Here is a 24,062-nt window from a genome sequence, read left to right as displayed (position 1 = left end):
AATATATTTATCTATTCTCTTTTTATTGTGGATAATCATCTTTTATATTTTAGGGAATTTACAAACAGTGCTGCCAAGATATTTCTTATAGATGTTAAAGTGACCTTCCCTGATCATCCTTAATAAAATGATACATTTCACCTTGACTTTCTTTATTCTGATACTCTACTTTTTTTTTCTACTCATAGCTGTAATGACTACCTGGCATATATATTGTTGCTGTGTATTTGTTTATTTTTTATCTTCCTCCCAGGAGAATGTTAGTTTCATGAATGAAGAGATTTTTGCTTTCATCTTTGATATAGCTTTAGAACTTAGAATGATCTCTCAAGCATATAATAAGTACTCAACATAAATGGAACAAATGAATGAATGTTTTCTTATGCAGCCATGTAAAAGTTTATTTAGGTCATTGGCTAAATACTCTTCTTAGTCAAAATTTTGTTTTCCTTTTGAAATAAATTTTAGACTTCAGAAAAAATTACAAAGTAATACAGGAATTCCTGTGTACTCTTCACCCAGCTCCCCTAATAGTACTAATTTATGTAACAATAGTATAATTATAAAAAACTAGAGAATTAATACTGGCACAATGCTATTAACTGAGCTTTAGGCTTTGTTCAGATTTCACTAGTTTTTTGACTAATATGCTTTTTTTCTGATACCCCTCCCCCAATATTTTCATTGGAAAATTTTTCAATGAAAACATAATTTTTATTTATATATTTTCTGAGTGGGAATTTAAAACATCAGAGAAAGATTTAAATTTTACTCAACTTTTAATAGAAAATTATTATAAGTCTCTAAAATGTTAAAATGCCTTTCTTTCTCCACTTTGTGTGGGCAGGCGTAAAAACATTTAATTGTTTTTAAAAAATCTTGTTACTATGAGCATCTGTCAGAATTATGCTGTTTGATTCACTAGACATCATTAGATTCAACCAACCTTACTATGGTATCGCGCATAGAATAGATAAAGACACCTGTTCTTTTGTTCCTGAAGAAAAGACTAATTACATGCAATTGAGTGAAAAAACACATGGCTTTGTCAGCAATAACAGATAAGAATCTCTGCAAATGTAATGACAACAAAAGATGCAAAACTATGTTGGAACACTGATACAAAAAACAAAACAAAACCCCAACCTACAACAATTGCAGTTTGGAGAGTATTAATGGGAATATTTTACATAACATTAAAAAGGTAATTACTCTGCTCCCTGGATACTAGAGGAGAAGATGCATTTGAAGAGGTCAAACATGCTGGGGTGAAAACAATTAAGATATTATAACCAAATGTATTGTTCTCTTTCCCTTTGAACAATACTAAGCGCCATTTGATGTGGAATGAACTGCCTGGTCAATTAGCACAAGAGTAACACTGGAAATATTCAAGCAGATGCTGTGTTGGCACATGGAGCTGGTATTTTAAAAATCAGTCCTATGTTATGTGAGTTGAAAATATTTTTACTCTTTTTACTGCTTATCCATGCTTCATTTACATTTACATATTTTTTTATTAAAATACTAGTGGCCCGGTGCACGAAATCTGTGCACTTGGGGCAGGGGGGTCCCCAAGCATGGCCTGTGTCCTGTCACAGTGTGGAAGCCCTGTGATCCATCACCCAAAGAGGTTGACCCCACCCACCCATCCGTGGCTCCTTGATGAATTGCCCCGAAGAAGTAGGCCAGAGCTGGGGGAGGCCTGTGGACCCCCAGTGGAGATGCATGGAGGCCCCTGCCATGGCCCCGCCCCCAGGACGGCTGCAGCAAAGGCCTGTGGACCTCCACGCACCAGCAGACCCCCGGCCGGGACCACACGCCTGTGGACCCCTGGCTGGGCCCTCGGCGGAGGCCTCTTTGTGTGCCTGTGGTCCCCCAGCACAGGCACACAGAGAGGCCTCTCTGCCATGACCCGCCCCCGTCCCTGATGCTGCAAGTCCCCGCCCACCCGCACCTGCTGTGCAAGCAGCCTGCTGATCGGTCGTTACTGTGATGGTGTGCTGACCAATTTACATATTACCCTATTATTAGTATAGATGCTCTTATGCCTTCAGCACTTTTTCCTATTTAGAAAAGGCTTTACTCATTCCAAGATTATTTAATTTTTTTTTCATGTTTTGCTCTAGTAAAGTAAAAGGATTTTATAAGAAAACCATTTTGGTGTGGGAGGGAGAAGAAGATGGTGATGGTTGGGATAGTCTCAGAATTCAGTGGTTTTTAAGGTCTCCTTCAGTTCTGAGATTCTTTTTTTAAAATCCTAACCAGAGGACATTCTTATTGATTTGAGAGAGAGAAATATCAATTGATTGCCTGAAGTTATATCTACTTCCTTAGGACATCCAACGGGAGTAAGTCTACATTTATTAGAGCCTCCCTAAAAATCACATAATAAATCCTATAAGTCCTTTTTTCACAACTTCTTACTAAGCCATCCCAGTTCTGCCATGTTGTATATTTTTCCTCTTTGCTTTGAGTCATTAATCTCAACTTTGTTCAATTACGGGTGTGTTTTTATAGCTGGAAGGCACTGACTCAGTCAAAAGCAATTTTCTGTCCCTCTCTTCTCTTTTATCAGGTCACATTTCTTTGTTTTCTTCCATGTATAGTATATGCATTTATCAACATATCTATACTAATAAAATGGTAATATGCTAATTAGACTGGGTTGACCAGACATCTTCCAGATGTCCGACTTCCTTCTGGACAGTTAGTGGGTGACTAGGTCAGCAGCAGGGGAGGAGGGGGGGGAAGCAGTTAGGGGCGACCAGGCTGGCAGGGGGGCAGTTAGGGGGTGACCAGCCCGGCAAGCAGAGGCAGTTAGGGGCCAATCAGGCCAGCAGTAGACCAGTTAGGGGCCAATCAGAGGAAGTTGGGGCATTCAGGCAGTCAGGGGAGCGATTAGGAGCCAGCAGTCCCAGATTGTGAGAGGGATGTCCGACTGCCTGTTTAGACCCTATCCCTGTGGGGCCTAAACTGGCAGTCAGACATCCCCTGAAGGGTCCCTAATTGGAGAGGGTACAGGCTGGGCTGAGGGACCCCCCCAGTGCATGAATTTTGTGCACTGGGCCCCTAGTATAGTACTATTTATCTATACCTCCATAGTATATATCTTGTTCCACACCCCTTTTAACTCAATATGTTATATCAATAAAATTTTTCCATATTAGCACATATTTGAATGGAGCGATTTTCTAGCCAGATTTCCTGTTGAAGAACATTTCAGTTCTTTCTAATGTTTTGCTAATGCAAACAATGCTATAAAGAATATATTTGTGCATAAGTTATTTTGCATGTGTATAAGTGTATCTATAGGATGGATTCTTAGAAGTGAAATTGCTGAGTTATGGTTTATGTGCTTTTATAATTTTGAAATCTATTTGCTCTTTGTCATACAAATTTACACTGAGAGCATTTGTTTCCTTATCTTCTAGTCAATAAAATGTGTTACCAAAAGTTTGATTCTTTGTTGCCGAAAAACATAAACTTTAATTTTTCTTATCTTGTGTTAGGTTGAGCACCTGTACATCTATTTTAAGAATCATCTACATTTCTTTTCTTTTTTTTTAAAATGTATTTTTCTTGATTTCAGAGAGGAAGGGAAAGAGAGAGAGAGTTAGAAACATCAATGATGAAAGAGAATTATTGATTGGCTGCCTCCTGCATGCCTCCTATAGGCGATTGAGCCCACAACCTGGGCATGTGCCCTTTACCGGAATCGAACCCGGGACCCTTCAGTCTGCAGGCCGACGCTCTAGCCACTGAGCCAAACCAGCTAGGGTTACATTTCTTTTCTATAAAATGTCTATTTATATTTGTTTTAATAAAATGTCTATATTTTCATTTGTAGGAAGTATATTTATATTTTAAAAATCAGCTCTATGTTATGTGAGTTGCAAATATTTTTACTTTTTAAATTCTTATCTGTAAATTTTTGCCATGCTTTATTTATTTTTTGTATTTAAAGTATGCTTTTATGCCCTCAGCTTTTTTTCCTATTTAGAAAGTCTTTACTCATTCCAATATTATTTAAAATTGTTTTTCATAGTTTATTTTCGTAAAGTATTGTTTTATCTTTATACTTAATATTTAACTACTTTGGAATTTATTTATTGAGATTTTTTTTATTCTAGACCTCGCATATTTTGAGTTCCTAACTACCAATTATAAATACAAATGCAGTTTCTTTAGATTATATGAATATACTAAATTCACCATGAGTTCAGCATAAAGAAAAACATTTCAAAATGGTCTCTATCTGAGTTTCAGGAATCCAATTGGAAATTTGGTAAGATTTAGTCATCTAGTTATGTCTTCTATACAATACCAAACATATGATATTTTGCTATCACTAGTCACAAGTACATAGATATAGCCAAAGCCAACAGAAGGTCTGTATTGCTAAACTATGAACAGAAATATGCTCCTAATGGTTAGTTGAAAAAAAATTATCAAGGACATAAGGGATGTTGCAAATAATTATAAAGATGTGTTCTTCCCCTAACATGGGCATTTTTGGACCACGGGTTCATCTCTTTCACCTACTTAAGAATACACACACACAAAAAAAACAAAAAGAAAAAAAAAAGAATACACACACATATTAGTACTCATGGGAGATTAAGGACTATGCCATACCCAATTATAGGGACATTATTTTCTTCTAGTGTCATCTGTTCTTTAAGATTATGACATCAACTCATAGGTGTGAAGTCAAGTTGAATAAAAAGAAGAAGAAATGCATGCGTTATCCTGCTGATTTTCTTTAAGCAAGATTATTACATAATCCTGAGCAACACTCTGGTAGATGAAATGTTGTTACTTGTATAGTGGCATATCTTTTCAAGAGCAAAATTAACATTCAGTCTTAGCTTATGAATGCAATTACTTCATTTGATTTTTTCAAAAAGGAAAAACATTGCCTTTTGATTTTCATAGCTAGAAGTGAAGGACATTTGTTCGAAATGTGTCTTTGTTGATTGTGTTTTAAGTTTAAAGTCTGTTCCTCCAAATAATATTTGTGGAGACATTGAACAAGAACCAATTATTTCCTTGAATAGTTTACCTGTTCACATAAAATTAAAAGGGAATTACTTTCATGCTTATTTTTTTACCTTGGCCCCTTAACTTCTTATTGATCTTATATTTCTTTTTGATCCTAAGACTTCTGCCCTCATGTGTCCCTCTGGTCAATAAAGCAAAACATGAGCAATTTGAAATTATCCTTCCTCCTACTTGCTCTATGACTATTTATGGGCAAATATGCATAGGCAGTATACATAGTGGGTGAGAATCTTATGGGAGTTACTTAACTAAGTGTATTCCTAGAAAGAGCTGAGTGACTGAGGTTGTCTTTAGTTTGTCCATGACTCTGTGAGGTGACCAGTATTTGGCCTTGGGAAAATCACATACACTTTCTCAGATTTATATAATCTCTGAGTTTACAAAATGAGAGGAACATGGGATCTCTAAGATTTTGATAGCCTTTCCTCTATTCTTATTTGGAAATGAATATATACTCAGAAAAACTGATTCACAGATTCCATTTCCATAAATACCAAAAGGTATGTTACTGGCAGGAAATCTTTTTTTTTTATAAATCCTGATGTGATATTTTCATAGAGTGTATAAAGATCTGGAAAGTCACACACATAATGATAGAGCCAGAATTAAATTTAGGCTTATCTGATTTGAGATTATGTGCCTTTAAGGTAGAAAGGGGGAGTCATCATAATACTTAGATAAAACGGTCATTGGGTAGAATAAATGAGTTGATTCATGAAAAGTGCTTAAAATAATGCCTAAAACACAGTTCTGTGTTGATGGTTGTTTTTGGTTGTTGTTAGTCTCATCAGTAGGGGTGAGGGTCCATATTTACAAGGAGCTAGTAGACAGTGGCCATTGTCACAGAAACAAAATTCTTAGTGCTGGCAGCTATTGTTACATGAAAGACTTTAAAGGTCCTTAAGCTGAGGGGTATTGAAGAGTGGTTCATAAAGTGTCTAGTCCTCGTACCACCGATATCAGCATCACCTTTTAGAAATACACTTCTTTGAGCCTCACCCTAGATCTACTGAAACAGAATCTCTGGGCTGGACTCAGCAGTCTGTTTTGACAAGTCCTCCAGATGATTCTCATCACTGCAGATATAACTGGTAATTCTCCTCTGTACCTTGGGTTTGGAGTGTTCATATTTGCTAATGAATGCAATTTCTGTCTTGGGACTGTCATACTTAGTTCTATGGGTACCTGATTCCTAACAGAATAGGGAAAGCAGGCATATTGAAAAAAAATATTGAATTTCAGACTTTCTAGCATCTCAAGCATGTGTGGAATCTGTTCCTTTTTTTTTTTTTTTTAAGAATCTGTTCCATTTTGACTTATTTTCAGGAGAGAGTGAGAGTTCCATGCTAGACAGGTGTGTGATCAAACATAGGTTTGGGGAATTACAAAAACATATATAATGATGTAAGTCAGTCTGTGCCACATCGTTTTATGTCTTGCAGCTTTTACACATACTAATCCTTTTGCATAAAATGACTTCACCAGTACCCTTCTCAACTCTATTCCCTTTGTCTGCCTGAGGCCTTCCCCAGCTACCCCTTCAACTTGCACTTCCACACAAAAACTCAGCATTAATTACTCATTTTACTCTACTGTGCTTGAACCCTGTGTGTACTGCAATTCCTTATCTGCATTTATGTTTACTCTGTTAGAGTGTAACATCCTTGTTTGCCTTTCTGGCCAGTGCAGTGATGGGCATTGTCCAAGATCCCAAAGTGGAGGACTATACATATATCTTTCATTTAGCTGGCGCGCCTTAGGGGGAAAATTAGTGCATTTACACAATGGATGCCCTGCATTTTACTCTTATCTGCATAGGCCCTGAAGACTTTTGAGTTTGGGATATTTGTAGCTCACATCCAATGTTTGTGAAATCAAAATAACTTAAAACTTCAAAGGACGGGTACTAACTGCTTAAATATCACCAAATGTAAGGGAAAGTAGCTTGGACTGTGAGCCAGATGACCTGGTTTCCAATGCAGGTTCTATCCTTTATTAGCTATGTGATATTGTTTAAGTCATGTACACTTTCGCTTCCTTGGTTTTCTACTCTTTAAAATGAGGTGTTTGGAAAAAATTATCTCAAATATTCCTGACAGATCTGAAACTTGGACAGATGGAAAAAAAAACTTAAAACTTTCTTTACTAAACACATTGCAAAAAAGGGAAAAATTGTGAGAAGATGGTACAATAATTTTTACATTGAATTGGAAGACATTAGTAAATTCAATCTGCATTAAAAAATATATACAGAATTGGACCACATTTCAATACCCTATTGCCACTACCTAGTCCAAGCTGCTTTCATCTTTGGACTTCTGCAGTAGCCTCCTGCCTTACCTCTTTACTTATGGTTTCCCTTTCAGTCTATTGTTCACACAGCAGCCAGAGTGACCTTGTTAAAACACAGGTCAGATAAAGTCACCTCTCTGCTCATTCTCTTTCATCACACGTTATTAAGGATAAAAGCCAAATTTCATCTTTTGAGCAATGTTTTTTATAAAACCTACCCATCAACTAGCCTGACTGTTCTCTCTCCTCTTTTGACTAGCTTGCTTCCTGTTCTTCCAACACACCATTCTGTTGGTACCAGCTATCTCCTATGCCTACAATGTTCTTCCTCCAAATATCGAAATAGCCCACTCCCTCATCTTCTTTATACTCTTACTCAAAAGTGATGCTTTTTTTTTTCATGTAGGCCTTTTCTGGTTAATCTGTATCAGTTTCAATCCCTATCTTCAACACTTCACCCCCCCTTGACAATTGGAATTTTCCCCTCCAGAACACGTACCACTAATATACTTATTTATTTTACTAGAGGCCTGTTGCAGGAAGATTCCTGCAAGAATAGGGCTTCCTGTGGCCGGAGCAAAGCAGAGAAGGAAGGCTTCAAGTGGTAGCCTAATTACAGCGGGCTTTGCTCCCATCTCTACTGCCTCGCTCCCTCCTGTCTCCATTGCCTCACTCCCTCCTTTCTCCGCTGCTTCACTCCCTTCTACAGTTCTTGGCTTCCTTCTATGCTGTCTTCAGTCTTTGCTCCATGCCTGCATATGCAAGTTAACCACCATCTTTGTTGGGTTAATTTGCATACTCACTGCTGATTGGCTGGTGGGTATAGTGGAGGGATGGTCAATTTGCATGTTTCTCTTTTATTAGTGTAGAAGATTATGTCTTTTCTCTTCTAAAATGCTCTCCATATATACCCCACAGTTTCCTCATTCTGTACTTGTTTATGTTATTTTTTCCACTGATTATATCATCATCTAAAAACAAAATGAACTGCCTTTTGTTTTTTAAAAGTTTTTCTGATTTCTTTAACTGGAAGTCCTGCTTTTTCCTTTGCACAATGGTTCATCTTTTAGGATATTTATGCAGTTTTACTTGTATGTATTTATTATATATGTGGGCTATTTACATCCTTTTGGTTACACGATTCTTAAGGATATTGACTATGCCTGATTTATCTCTGAGTTGGCATGTAATAAGGTCTTACCATTTAATATGGGTAGGTTAATTCATAGTAGCAATACTGTAATCAGCCTACCACTCAAATTGAAAGACTAAAATAAAATATGAACTCCAAAGGAGCAGGAAGCCTTGTCTGTAATTTACACCTATGGTAGTGCCTGGCACATAGTAGGTATTCAATACCTGTTGAATAAATGAATGGAACTGAATTTGCAGAACAATCCCAATCAAAAATAAATGTGGTCCTAGCCAGTTTGCCTTGTGGATAGAGCATCAGCCTGTGGATTGAAGGGTCCCAGGTTTGATTCCAGTCAAGAGCACATATCCGGTTAGCAGGCTCGATCCCCAGTAGGAGGTGTGCAGGAGGCAGCCAATCAATGATTCTCTCTCATCATTGATGCTTCTATCTCTCTCTCTCTCCCTCTCCCTTCCTCTCTGAAATCAATACAAAAATGTATTTTTTAAAAAAGAACGAATCTGTTGAACAACACCCAGTTTGAAGAATTAATTAAAATTGGATCACATTTGTATTTTGTTTTGAGAATTACAGACAATCTTAGAGAATTCAAAGTCTAGATAAGGTAGTCATTTTCCATTATGAAAACAGGAAGGACGTTGAATATGCTTCGTTTGGAAAAGTGAACATTATAGCAATAAAAGTAAAAGAACACACTCTTGCACAGTATTAAATATACCTTCAAAGTGTTATGTGAATAGATATTCATGGTGATAATTACAAAGACATTTTCTAAACGTACATAAATGGTACATTTACCCACAGGAGAGGGAGATGTTGCTATCTTTTATTCAAGTAGGACAAGTAGCACAATGTAAGCTTATTTTGCAAGAAAAGAAATATGTGTATATATATTCAGGTGCTTTAAAAATTAAAAAAAGTAGGGGAGGGAGGTTCTTGAAGTAATGGTAAAGAGTATTAAATTAGAGTTGTAATGAGTTAGAGATGATTAAAAATCCCTCTGAAATTGAATTGCCTGATTCTGAGGCTCTGAGAGGTGAATTGATTTGTTTATGGTAAGAAAATTCATTTCTATTATATCCATATCCTGTGTTTCCTCCTCAAGTTATTGCTTGGAAGACTATACAGATTTACCTACATTCTTCCCCTTAATATAGATAGTAATTAATGGAAGTGGGATTTGTTATATACGATTGGTTCACTTAGGCATTCAGGCTGTAGCCACCAACTAAATAAGGGCTAGATCATAAGTTTATTCTCATATGGACTGGTGTTTTCCAGGACATACTACTATGAAGTATAAAGGAAGAATTATATATTTTCAATGAGAGATTCCTTAACCTATGAGTTTGGGATAAATTAGATAATAATGGCTAATGTTTACTGAGTATTTTCTAAGGGACTTGTAAAGGTCTGAAAACTATGAATTTTAGTCATTTAACTATCACAATAATCCTATATATCAGCTCCAGTAATCATTCCTCCTTTGTAGGTGAGTAAACTGAGGCACAGGAAGTTTAACTTATTAGCTCATAGTCACACAATTATTAAATTGTAGACCCAGGCTTTGAACTCATTGAGTTTATTTGTTCTAGAGCTAATGCCTAGAACATTACCCACTCTATATTGAACCCCCAGTCTCTTTTCTGGTTAATATTTAGTGCATAATAAATATTCCCTAAATTATATCCCTGCATTCTTCTCACAACACTTTTAAAAAGCATTTATTTATAAAATATGGTGGTTTATTTATAAAATATGGTGGTTTACTTTAGAGAGGCTAAACATTAAACTTGAGAGGATTTTTCTTCAATATGCTTGATGTATTTAAGCTGTAAATTAATACATGTTTTGGATTAATTAGCCATTAAACAATCATTTTAAATATCTAATTAATGTAGTTTCCTGTTTCATATATCTCACTTGGGAAGTTTGAGGCATGTAGTATGTGTGTTTGTGTGTGTATATAAATATTCATGTATTATGCAGTAGGCTAGATAGAGTGGTACTGAGCAGGCAAACATCCAGCCAAGATTTAGTGAGGGTGCACTTTGAACATCTGCTTTCCCTGGCACTGAGACAGAAATGAGGAGGAAACCAATGTCAAAAAGTGTCTGTACAGCAATACTAAGCCCACTCCATAGTATTATAATTTAGTTTTTAAAAAATATTCTAAATAAAGCTTCTCTTTGCTCCTTCTTATTTAGGGATTGGAAGAAGACCACATTTTTATTGTTCCTTTAGTGTATACCAGAAATCAGTACTGGTAAATGGGGAAGCCGTATGATGTGTGAATAGCCCATAGGATTTTAGTGACAGACAGTTATGGAAATTAATATGTGTTTCTCAATTTACCAGCTGTATAAACTTGGTCCATTTGCCTAGCACTTTGAAGCTCATCTGAAAATTGGGAAATATGTGTAAAGACTAAAGTATATAACATCACATTTACCCTCCAGGGAGGGAACACTTTGGAAAGTCTAAAGAGGAGAGAACTATGCTGCTGAAATACGATCAAGAATAATTTCAGGGGAAATGTAGGACTGGAGCAGAGCTTTGAAGAATTGTATAACAAGCCTTTTTGGCAACTTATCTTCAGTTTCAGCACTCTTTTCTGCTCTAGGCCCAAACTTCATATCTTCAGGGGAATTAGATGAAAGTCTAATTGAGATGCGATTAAGCCCCACTGCACTTGGAATTTCCCTCTGAGTGTGTTTGAATGAATACAGTTATACGTGGTCAGTCCTCAGTCCTTTTATTCTGCTGATAATCTGAGCAGGGGAAGTCCTACCAAGATACAAAGGAAGACATTCTACCTACCCATGTCCAAGTTCTCTAGAATAATGGTTCCAAGGTTTTTGCATGTTAGAATCACTTGGGTACGTTTGAAAACCTGATGCCCAAGTCTTATTCCAGATCAATAAAAGCAGAATCTCTGAGGATGGAATCCAGACATTGGTATTCTTTTAAAATAACACCAATGATTCCAAAATGCATTCAAGTGTAAGAACAGTGATTTATTTTAGAATGTTGCTTCCCATATTTCTGTGTGCATCAGAATCACCTGGAAGGCTTGGTAAACAGATTTGGGAGACTTATCCCCAGAGTTTCTCTTTTAGTATGTCTGAGTGGAGGCTGGAGAGTTGGTATTTCTAACAAATTCACAAGACCGTACATTGAGGACCACCCATCTAGAATTGTGCTTCTCAAACCTTAAGTGTATGGTAATCATCTAGGGATCTTGTTAAACTTCAGATTTTGATTCAGTAGGTCTTGAATGTGGCCTCAGATTCTGCCTTTCCAGTAAGCTGCCTGCACTAGGCTTTGAACCACTGGCTGGTCAGGATTGGTAAGGACCAGCATTATCTCAGAGCTTGTTAGAACTACCCCAGAACTACTGAATATGAAATAGCTTTTTGACAATAGGGCCCTTTGGGATCATCTGAGGAGGTTTTGTTGTTGTTGTTGTTTTTTAATTGGTGCTTAGGTTCAACCCTGATGACGTTTATTTAGCCAGATGGTGTGGCTCAATGATTGAGCATCGCCCTATGAACCAGGAAGTCAGTGTTCAATTCCTGGTCAGTGCACATGCCTGGGTTGCAGGCTTGATCGCCAGAAGGGGGTGTGCAGGAGGCAGCCGATCAATGATTCTCTCATCATTGATATTTCTATCCCTCTCTCCCTGTCCCTTCCTCTCTGAAATCAATAAAACTAGTTTTTAAAAATATATGTTTATTTAGTTGTCGTGGGTATGGTAAGGCATCAGAACTTTTTTAAAAAACAACAGCAAAAAACTTTGAGACAGAGTTATGCAATAAAGTATTTTTTAAAGTAGAGTGCAAATTGGTGTTCTTTTATGAAATGTTTTGTGATATTTTATTGTAAAAGGGTGCCCTCAAGCTGGAGATGACAAAGAAATGGCCAAGTGGCCCTCCTGTGTCTATGGCAGACATCATTAAATTTTCACAGTCATTGTGGCCTAGCCTCAAATGTTTTCTTAAGACATGGTTTCAGGCAACTACAACAAAATGACTGGAGTTTCACATACGACACTATATGAATACTTCATCTTTATTAAGTAATGAAGGCCAACTCAGTTTTAGTTACTGGATTACAAAGACGATTCCCATACTACTCATGCCTTCTAGCTGCTCCCAGAGCAGTTGAACATTTATATAAGACAAAACTTAATACAGAAAAATCACAAGATTTCAGAGAGGAGAGCAATCCCGCAAAGCTGTGGTGCTCAGTGAGAGTGGATTTTAAATGGAATCTTGAAGAATAGGAACAAAGCATGTGACCTAAGATTAGGAGCACTGCATTTCAGATAAGGAGGCGCAAAAGCACCTAGCAGAGAAAACTCCTGCCCTGTTGGGGGAGAAAGAGCTGATTAGTTTGGATGAAGCAGAATTTATGTGGAAGCATCACAGGACCATATTTTAGAGCATGGGGAACCAGTGAATATTATTGAACAATTGCAACTGAGTGATAGATGAAATGTGGTGCTTTGGAAAAAATAAATGTGTAACTAGGGATGTGTCACTAGAGATGACATGAAGGAGACGATTTTAAGTTAGAAAATAATAATGACAAAAATAATCATCTTATTTTTTTAAATTCTATTCCCTCCTCCATTTCTTTTAAAAACAAATCTTACCACATGTATTTCAATGGAAATATTTTTGGATTGAGGATGATATATAGAGTGGGTCAAAAGTAGGTTTACAGTTGTTTGTGTGGAAGATAATACAATAATTAATAAATAATAATATAAGAATAAACTGTGTTTTGTATACATACAACTGTAAGTTCACTTTTGCCTCCTCGAGTATATATTTAAATTGTGAGCAGCAAATATAACCTTTCAGTGTCAATGTCAACATAACTTGAGTGGAATTATGAGTGTTTTCTTTGTGGTATTTCATTGACTTTCTACTATTTAAATGTAATTGCTTATCAGTATTATATGCATACATTTTCAAAACTGCCTTCTTGTTTTGCTATTTAATTATAAAGAAGTGCAAAGCTTTGGTTGAGCATATCTAAACCATCTCAAGCAAGTTTGCTTGTGTTTGTGTGTAATTTTAATAAAGAAGAACTGAAGATTTTATATTTTCTGGGTGGGACATTTTTATTTGGTTGAAACAATCTTTTAAGGCTTCAATGTATTTATTATAGTTTTATTTTTTTCCTCAGTTTCTTTATAACTGCTTAGATTGTGGTTACTAGAATTTTACTTTTACTTTTTAAGAGCAACAATTTTTTTCCTAGCTTTACAGACACCAGAACCTAGGTTCACATCCTAGCTTTTTCTTGGTGGACTTAATGACCTTGGGAAAATCACATTTTGGAGCTTCATTGCCCTCCTCTCTAAAGGTGGATTCAGAGTACACATATGGGGCTATTCTTTTACAACTTAGACTTTTACCATAGTGATTGCTGGTACCATGTCTGCCTTTAATACCACTGTATTACAAGTGTCTAGCACAACGTCTGGAGTATATGTGAATGATTTAATAAATAAACCTATTAGGCCATAGTGTCCATTTGGGCAACATAACTTGTGAGGAAAGATTTGTGGAAGATACAAATCTAAAAGCTTAAAAACATGCAGTGATTTCTTGGTGGATGTTTTTGCCCATTGATCTTACGGACAGCACCTGTGCTATTCACTGAGTTCTTGAAATGGACAGTGAGACAAGTCTGTGTAAGATAAATTGGCTGCAGAGGATGAGTGATGAAAGGCATTTGCTTTCATTATCGATAGTGATATGCTTCATTTTTCATCTTAAGGTAAAAAGAAGAATCACATTGAATTGACATGTTAATTATTCAAGTTTCTGAACCTCTCTGAAGTAACACAGGAAAGGTTATATGATGATGTCAGGAGTGAAAGCCAGTGGTAGGATTTCTACTACAGCTAAGGCTTTTTTCAAAAAAGGATCACCATGTTGCTCATTTTCATTATGTAGAAAATCCACTATGTTTGCTATTAGCCAATGCTCACAAGAAAAATTTTAATTCTCTAAGCCCCAAATCATTAATCCATTTCATATATCAGTGAATTCAATGCAGAAAATAAATCAGACAGTGGAATTATTTTGACCAGTTGTTTATAAAATAGGTCAGCGAGATTGAAAGTCACATAGCCAAACTGTGTTGATTTTTTACATCCTTTTCATTGCTTTATTTTAAATTCAAAGTTGATTTTGCTCTCTGGATCATAAATATATAAGCTGAAAGGCATTGCTGTCTTTTCTCTCATGGCATATTAAGGAATTCAAGTTAAAACATGACATAATGATGCCCCAGGTTTCCCTGCAATGTACACCCTTTATGAATGCTCTAGAATTGGAAGTTTAACACCAGCACCAACAACACCAACACCAATAATGATACTTTGTATTTTACTTTTATGGTTTAACAAGTGTTTTTTGAAAATATTTTAATTGACCTTCATAATGTCAGTGAAGCATTCAGAGCAGACACTAAGGGTCCGTGAGGTTACATTACTTCCTCACAAAATTGTTAATGTTAGGAGAAGAAATCATGATCAATAGCTCTGTCCTCTGGACTGATCTTCAGTCCTCATCCCAGTCTTGTTTCCTTGACTCAATAGCTAAAGAAATAGGACAATCAAATCTTTCACTTAATTTCTGTAAGAAATGCTGGTTTAGAGAATTAAATTTAGTGAATACACTGTTTAGGTTTTTACTGTACAATGCAGTCTGGATGAAATAAATATTTCATATTCTTGAAGAATTCTTAGTTTGCAGGGAGACTTAGGCAAACACATTAATATGAAAAAGCAATGTGACAAATGCTATGTATGGAATGCTATGGAATTAGGATGAGGGAACAATTAATTTGCTTGACTATATTATAAAATTTTTGTTATAAAATGTTTTTCAGGGATTATTCATACAAAATAATGGAGAAGATGTATTGAAATGTATCCATCAAGTTGTTAATTAAAATATTTTATTATTTCCCAGTTTTCATAATTTTTATGATAGCTTCCAGATTTTTAAAATTTAATATTTTTGTGCCATAATTTGTATAACCACTTTTGTATTGGATTTCATAGCTCAGACTATCTCCCAATTGTTGACTGTTCCTTAAGATCATTTTCCTATTGAAAGCAGAGAGGGGGAAAAAAATTGACCTTAGTAAATGATAAATAATTGCCAGAAATAAATATTATTTTCATGACTAATGGGAAATCAATTGAGTGGCCTATGAATATTATTATAAATATTACAGTTACAAATGGTTTTGCAAGAGACTATAGGATTAAAGGGGAAAAATATGGTATCAACTTTAGGATATAATATCATTTACACTCTAATGAAATATCTTTATTGAGACCATTTTGAAGTATGGGAAATGATACTGAATTTTCAGGATAATCTTATATTGGGAGTGCATAGATTGTAACCCCAAATAGTTCCATTCTCTCTCAGTATTTTCCACTATAAATTTACTTGTGTTTTTAGTGGGTCATAAAATGATTTTTTTTTCATTGCCTATTCAGCAAATTCAACCCAGGATTTTAAAATACAACTGCACTTTTATAGTGCTTCATTATTACAAACAATGAGGAGCCTGCCCTTAGAAGTTTCTTAGGAAGATGCTGGATTTACCTGTTGAAAAGTAGGTTTTACTGGTTGGAATGAGCTTTTTTCTCCTTCTCTTCCTTCTTTTCTTCTTTCCTTTTCCTTCTTTTTCTTCTTTGCATCTTTATTGGTTGTAGCATTAGGTACTTTCTGATGTTCTTTGGATTGTCACCATATTGTCACTGGAATAACTTTTGTGGATAATGGTAGACAGGTAGAAATTAAATTGAATAATAACATAGCATTTTTACAAAATACTTTTTTTCTGGTTCAATATACTTTTACAAGATGTCTAATATCTTGGGTGTAACAGATTCCCCAAACTTTTCCCTTCCTCTTCATTTCCACAAACCTGAATCCCCTTACACACACACACACACACACACACACACACACACACACACACACACACACTGGCTCCATGCATCCTATGTTTATATCTTCTCAAATTTTGTATCATGTAGGGTTCTGGCTTTCCCTTTAAATTCCACATTTGAATATATACTATGTGTGGTAAATGTTATCTTCAGTTTTTTTCCTTTAATGCTTAATTATGGAAATGTGACCTAGAAAAGCTGTGAATAAGGAAGCTTAAAGAGAAACCACTGCTGATTCATTATTTATTTGGCAAATATTGAGTAGTGACTTCTATGACCAAGATGCTATGCAAGGCAATGAGGATAATAGTACAAGTTTCTAGGGCCTTCACTTGCCCACGGGATAGTAGGAGTCTCAGAAAGATTTACAGATGAAAGTAATTCCTCAGAGACCACATCTGTTGGATACATCTATTTCTGTGGCCTAAGTATGACATGTGGCATATAGTAAGTGCTCAATAAATGATAAATGATAAATCAGGGGCATTATAACAATATTTACAAAGTTCTATATGAGAGTTCAATTAAGGCCATGGAATTTTATACCAAAGTTTAGGATGACACTTTTCATTCCCTTTATTTATCCACTTTGTACCCAAAATATAAGGTAATATTTTTATCCCTGAAATAAAATGAAGTAGTCATATATCTAGTTTATTTTAAAAATGACATTTTGCATATCAAAATGCCTGGCACAATGCCTGAAAACAAAAGTAGACATTCAAGTAATATAATGTCTTTAGTTTTTCCTTTCCCATTTGTTACTTTCTTTCACTCTCTCCTTTCACTTAAATTTAATTCTGAGATGGACTTAAGTGTTATAGGTCCTAAAATTTATATACTTTTGGGGACCCCTTTTGAAAAAGAAATATAGTATGGTGGAATGAAAATTTGGTACAAAACTGAGTAGGGTAAGAAAATAAATCATAAAAGACTACATTTTAAAAGCTGAAAGCTATTACAAAGATTATAATATCTGGAGAAATACTAAAGTATTTTAACTATTTGATTCATTTCATTTCTTTTGCCTTATTTTGCATTTATATTCTATGAGCACACCTCTTTATCTTATAACAATTGTAGATAAGATTCATGAAGTACTTCAATAAGATAGGTCTTAAAGGATGAAAAGAGTTGACCGAATTTAGAAATGGGAAAATAGGTTTTGTCAAGAGAGCATAAAATAAAATAAAAAGATCAGCCTAGTTAAAGATCAAGGGGGAACTTAGCAAATGGAAAAATCTCTTAAAAGCTGGTTATAGTGGATGGAATGAGTGACAGGTGATAAAATAGAATATTGGGTTGGAACCAGCAAAGGGCTTTGAGCACCAAAGTAAAGACTTTGGATCCATCCTGTAGATATTGAGGAATCCATCCCTAGAGGTTATAAGAAGGGAAATGGTAGGAGTAGATGCAAGGTACTTGAATGGTGTGCCTCGGTTACATGATTTAGGACATGGCTTTGAGGATGAAGAGAAAGAATGGATACTTAGGAGGAATTCCCACTGAGTAGTGAAGGGCTCCAGTGGGTGAGAGCCAGTGTGCTACACTGAAGAGAAATAGTGGGCAAGGGTAAGTCATTTTCCATTTCTCAAGATTTTAGGAGGCAGATGCAGACACTCCCAAAGAGAACAGTTTGTAGCTTTTACTACTAAAAGGTCTAATTACAAGTTGGTTTTTGAACTGATTTTTTAAATGAACTTGTTAAATCTCCCAAAGCACAGTATCTAAAGTCATTGTCACCTTGTGGTTCATATAAAACTTTCACACAAGTGTTTGTCCCTGCCTAGCTTGAGTAGTTTTCTCACTCTCATTAGATAGGTAAAGCTTCATAGTTGCTTTTCTATTTCTGTTTCAGCTAAAGGAACCAATGTTCCTGCATTTTCCCTGGGAAATCTTTACCTTGGAAAGACATTATGTACAATTTTGGACTTCATTACTTTTCTCATAAGAATTATCATTGAACTTGGTATTTTCTAGTAGATGTGATTATTTACAATGCATAAGTATATTACACTAGTTTGTATCTTTCCTGTTAACTCTGCTTTCATTACCAATCTCTATCAGTTAGGATTAGGATTAGCTCTGTGTTGCACAGACTTATTTTCCCACATAAATGGCAGACCTAGGACATTGAATGTGTGACTGGTGCCACTGCTCCACAAAGTCCTTGGAGACCCAATTCCTTCCAGCTCACCTGCTACCACTCCCCTAGGAGTAGCCCTTGTTCTCATGGTCTAGGCAACAGCTAGGCAAAGGGTTGAGATCAGGGCAAGAGACACTTATGAGTTGTCTTTGGGGAAGGAGGCTTCATGCATACAGAGACCCTTCTGCCTACATCTTATTGGCTAGTACTGAATCTGTAGCCACAGCTAGCTGCAAGTTATATAGGGAAATAGCTAAATTATCCGTTATTTTGCAAGAGGGTAAGAATAGTTATTAGGAGAAATTAAACTTGAAATGGAAGAAGGGGGGAATAGGATATTTTGGACAGGTAACCACATTAAAGAGCCAGAAAGGCTTTGTTCAGATGGTATTTTACCCGGGTTATCTCTTTGAACCTGTTTGCCCTTCTAAAGATTAGGATGATCATTCTATCCTGAACTCTTCTTAGTGTTTGTGGTGGCAGGACAAATACAATAATGGATTTATAAGCACTTTGAAAATTGTGTTGCACAAATACGAAGTATTATTTTTTAAAAGTACTAAATAACCTTCTGAATATAAATTCAATATTACTAGAGTGATATATGAGTATTTACATCAGACCCTATGCTAACCTTATTTGACAATCGGAAATCATATATTAATGACAAATAACTCATAATATAAGAGAGGCCGCATCTCTGTTTATAAAACACTTTCAAGAACATGATGATGCATTTGATTATTCTGTCAGTTTTGTGCAGTGAGGATTAGTATGCCCATTTTACAGACAGAAAAACTAAAGCAGAGAGGTTAAATGAATAGCTCAACATCATAAAGCTTCTATGTGGTGGGTTTAGAAACTATGTTGTCTGAAAGTCTCACACATTTTTGTAACCTTGCTGCTTGAATCCTTTTATGCCAACTTCTTGTTGCCCATTGGGAAAGTCCAGATCTCTAAGATTAGAATGCCAGTGTCCCAGTTATTTATCCCTACCTTATCTACATGGTGTTCTTTTCCATTTCTTCCCAATATGAAATAAATCCTCCAATCCGCCAGTCCCTTCCTGTACACACCCATTACCCTGCAGAGCCACCTAATTTACTGCCCCACTAAATGTTCTTTTGTCCCTGGCTCACTCAACTGCTGTCCTTTCTTTAGGTGTCAACTCAGGTCCCATCTTCTGTGTAAGACATTTCCCGATTACTTCATTCCACACAGACCTTCCATTTTCCTGAACTCTGTAACACAGAGAATATATATAGAATGCATATATTACATTTAATTATAGACAAAAATTATACACTGTATCAGATGATTCCATATGTCTTAGCTTTCTTTCCCCAAGTTACCTTAAGGTCTTGTACTTCTTAAGTTTTTTTCAGTAGCACAAGGACAGTGGTTAGAACAAAGGAAGAAGTCTGGCATTCGTTACAAAGATCATACTTTATTAGCAATTTTTACTATAAACATGTTCCACTATTGAAAAAATTGTGGTTTAAATTATTTGTTAAAAAACAAACATCTTATATTACGTGGTTTGAATGTTGTTCGTTTTGCGGAGGGGAGATCTTGAATTCTCAGATCCAGGTGGGGCCCTTAGAAACCTTCTAATGTAAACCCTTCATTACAGATGAGTTTATGTGGTTTACCTGGAACCACATAGTGGTGGTGCAGAGACAAGAAGGGTGAGTTGGCCTCACCCTTAGACATTCATTCTCTCCCCCTCTCCCTCTCCCTCTTCTTCTCCCTCTCCCTTTCCATTTTGGTTCATAGTTTTTAATTCCCAAAAGAGTTATCTTAATAAGTGAGATGATTTATTCAAAAGGTCACTGATCCCTTTCTTCTCTGTCTTTTTCCTTTCTAGCCCTCTTCAATCTAATTCCCGTGGGCCTGCGTGTGGTGGCCATCCAAGGGGTGAAGGCCAGCCTCTATGTGGCCATGAATGGTGAAGGCTATCTCTACAGCTCAGTAAGTCCCTTTGTGTGTGTGTGTGTGTGTATGTGTGTGTATGAGAGAACTGGCATTGGAGTGACCATCATTCCATTATTTCAGGGGGGAAAAAGTGGCAGTTGACATAATTTTATATTCTCTGAGCCAGTATGTCAGGGTTATTATGAAGATTTTATAATTCAGAATGTTACAAAAGTTGTCATGTTGAGAAAGAGCTAGTTACTTTCCTGCAATGTAAATTCTCTTCATCTAACTTCCACTTCTGGAGGATAATATATTTTTTGAATTTTACCTTTCTGTTTAATGTAAGAGGTGAGTCATTTTTCCTTTCTCCTGTTGCCTCTTCTTCAAGCACAGAGGATGGTTTGGGAAGCTAGATTCTTCAGTTTGTCTGGGAGTCTTCTCTGTCTATGGAGGAAGAACTTTGAAAATAGATTATGCTTCTGTTGTATTTAATAAAATCTGTGCAGTACCTAATGGGTCAGATTCCTGGGGTAACTGGTCACTTTGAAGGCAATGTGAATGTGTAGGCTGAGCTCTGGTTTAAGGGATGGGATATTAAAGTTTAATTTGCATTCAGTTACTCTGAAGTTATCCCTTTGGGCAAGTTACCTCCTCTCTTTGACTGAATTTCTGGACCTTTAAAATGATGTTGTCTAACGTCATTTTTTAATCTGAAGCTGATAAAATTAGGTAACATCAGTGGCTACATTATCAGCACTGACATGTTATAAAGAAGTTAATGATATTCTGATGCTTATCTCAATCTCAAGATAATAATTTATGCATTGAGAGAAAATGTGGCTGCACGGAACCTTGTGTATATATAATTTCTGTTGTCTTATAAGAGAGTTGTCTATTTGTAGTTCAAGAAGAAATATCCTTGAAAATCATGGCTACAGATTTCCACTCTTACTTTCTGTGTTCTCAGTAAATAACACAAGGTTATTCAGGAAGTTCACTTATGCCTACAAGATACTAAATCATTTATTGAATAACTGCCATTAAACTTTTTTAATATTCAGTTAAATGAATCTCTGGTATATTATGCTTGATATTAGTAATATATCTGTCATTCATAGTATAATTCTTTTTTTTAAACATATTTTTATTGATTTCAGAGAGGAAGGGAGAGGGAGAGAGAGAGAGAAACATCAGTGATGAGAGAGAATCATCGACTGGCTGCCTCCTGCGCACCCCATACTGGGGATTGAGCCCACAACCCGGGGATGTGCCCTGACTTGGAATTGAACCGTGACTTCCTAGTTCATAGGTTGATGCTCAACCACTGAGCAACACTGGCTGGGCCATATTAGAATTCGTAAAGTTACTGTTTTACTGTTCAACATATTTAGATCTAAATATGCTTTTATATACTAGATGTATACATATACATTTTTTTAACAGTTTCTACTCAAAACAATACTTAAAGGTAAATATATTTTTGGTCAAAACCGTGGGCTCTCACTCTTGGTGTGCCATAATTCTAACAGTTCTTAATGTCCAGTTATTGTGAGTCTGTGCTTTAAATGTAAAAATGAAAATAAGAAAAAGAAAGATAACAGGTTGTTATTTAAAATAATTTTAGTTTCTTAAACTTTAAAAAAAAATTGAATGTATTGCAAGCTAAAACATGGAGATCATCCTAGGGATAATATGATTTAAGGATTTAATCAGTCATCAGGTCAACAGCTAAAGGTAGAGTATATTATGCTTATATTTATATTTAGAAGGTGATTATTTATTTATTTAAGAGGTTGTAATTCAGGTTGTAGTTCCATAGAAGCTGTAGAGTTTATTTCTCTGGACCAGAGTGATTTCCAAAGGTCTGGGAGAAGGAAAAACACAGAGAGTCTGGCGGTGGTAGTATAGGCAGGAGGCAGTTGTGTAAGAGCCTGTGTGTGTGTGTGTGTGTGTGTGTGTGTGTGTGTGTGTGTGTGTGAATGTGTAGGGGGCGGAAGTGCGGAGGGGTCACCCTGTTGGATGCAATCCCAGAGTTCCTGGGAGGAGGCTGGATTTTCAGTATGAGATGACTAACCTTTATACTCTGCAGCATTTTCAGAGATGCATGGCTTGAGCTCATCAGATGAAATTTTAAGAAATTCTTGCCAAGAGAATCTTACTGTAGGTGCTTTTTTTTTTTTTGTAAAGGAGCTGATAATGCCTTAGTAAAGCCAGTAGTCAGCTGTTGCTGAGTTACCTGTTTGAGGTACCTAGAGTTTCAGTTTTCTTCTTCACTTAAATGAAACCTGCCTCATAGCAAGAATTGCAATGATTTTCCCTGTTTATGGTCCTGCCAGGCTACTGGGAGCAATTTTCCTTTATAAGCATGGCATCACTGTCATCAATCATTAGGCCTCCTCCTTTCAAAATCACCCTCTTTCTGGATAGGACCAATAGGAGTAAATGCTGATTTTAAATTTTAAACAGGGGTATAGGTCTAAGATGCTGTAATGGGACTAAAAGGATCCAGTATGGGGGAGGCAGACCTGAAAGAGAATTGGGTGTCAAGGCTTTATCAGCTTCATACTGCTGCTGTCTGTGTGGTTTGCCTCAGCAGGAGAGCACTATTGCAGCCAGGAGCCCTGTGGTGAGTTAAAAACAGGCTGTTAACATAGTCTGTCCTGGGTGTTTTTGTATATATTAAGTTTTGAAGTTATTTGAAAAGCAGTTTCCTACTTTATGTGAAACAGTGTAGTTGAGCATACCAGTAAGGGCCATAACTGAGTATATGATGGGGAAGGAGAAATGGGTGTGTGACCCAAGACGTCCTAGAGAAACAAACAGAGCATTCAAAAGAAATTCACAAACAGTATCATTTATCTAGTGCCATTTACCTAGTTTGTATTCATTTTTAGCCAGGAATTAATTCCCTTGTTACTCCTAAATTTCCTCTCACCAGGAGAGAGAAAGACAGAGTGTAGAGCTAAACTTTAAAGATCCATTCTGGAAAATGTATGTTTTAATAGGTGACTTTCATCCATATGTATTTAATGAGATTGTTAATGCATCTGTATTTGTTTGTATCATTATAGTTTATATATTTTTTGCTTCCATATTTTTCTTTATTTCCTTACATTGTTGGAACACTTTAAAAAAATTTTTTCTGCTACTTTGTAATGGTAGGTTATAATTCTACCCCTTTAATGATTTACCCTTATTTTTAACATACACAGGTACATAAGTATATAGTTTGCTAAATATTTTCAGTGTTTCTGTTCTTCCAAACAGCTGACAGATCTGAGGGTATTTTCTTGCTCAGTGAGCATCACCACTCTTCTTGGCAATTGGATTAGTTACACTTTAAAATGAAATCATATGCACGATAGGTTATTATTCTACAGCTAATAGTTAAACTTAATCATGTGCACGATAGGTTATTATTCTACAGCTAATAGTTAAACTTACCGATCTTTAAAAAATTTTTCTATGCACATCATTTTTGTTTCTGTCTGTCTGTA

At 36.0% G+C, this 24,062-nt stretch overlaps 1 protein-coding gene across 3 annotated transcripts in view; it reads left to right on the top strand.

Moving 5' to 3' along the window:
• Positions 1–24,062, top strand: part of FGF12 (fibroblast growth factor 12) — a gene marked incomplete at its 5' end in the record, with an annotated part of 401,111 nt that overhangs the window by 187,373 nt on the left and 189,676 nt on the right. For all 3 annotated transcript variants that reach the window (XM_079767431.1, XM_079767430.1, XM_079767429.1), the window contains one exon: positions 20,516–20,619. In XM_079767431.1, coding sequence (XP_079623557.1) covers positions 20,516–20,619 — 104 coding nt within the window. The remainder of the gene's footprint in view (positions 1–20,515; positions 20,620–24,062) is intronic.

This window comes from Cnephaeus nilssonii, assembly GCF_951640355.1.
Source record: "Cnephaeus nilssonii genome assembly, chromosome: 3".
Lineage (NCBI taxonomy): Eukaryota > Metazoa > Chordata > Mammalia > Chiroptera > Vespertilionidae > Cnephaeus > Cnephaeus nilssonii.
Note: the sequence above shows the minus strand (reverse complement) of the source record. Positions and strands in the feature narration are given on the sequence as shown.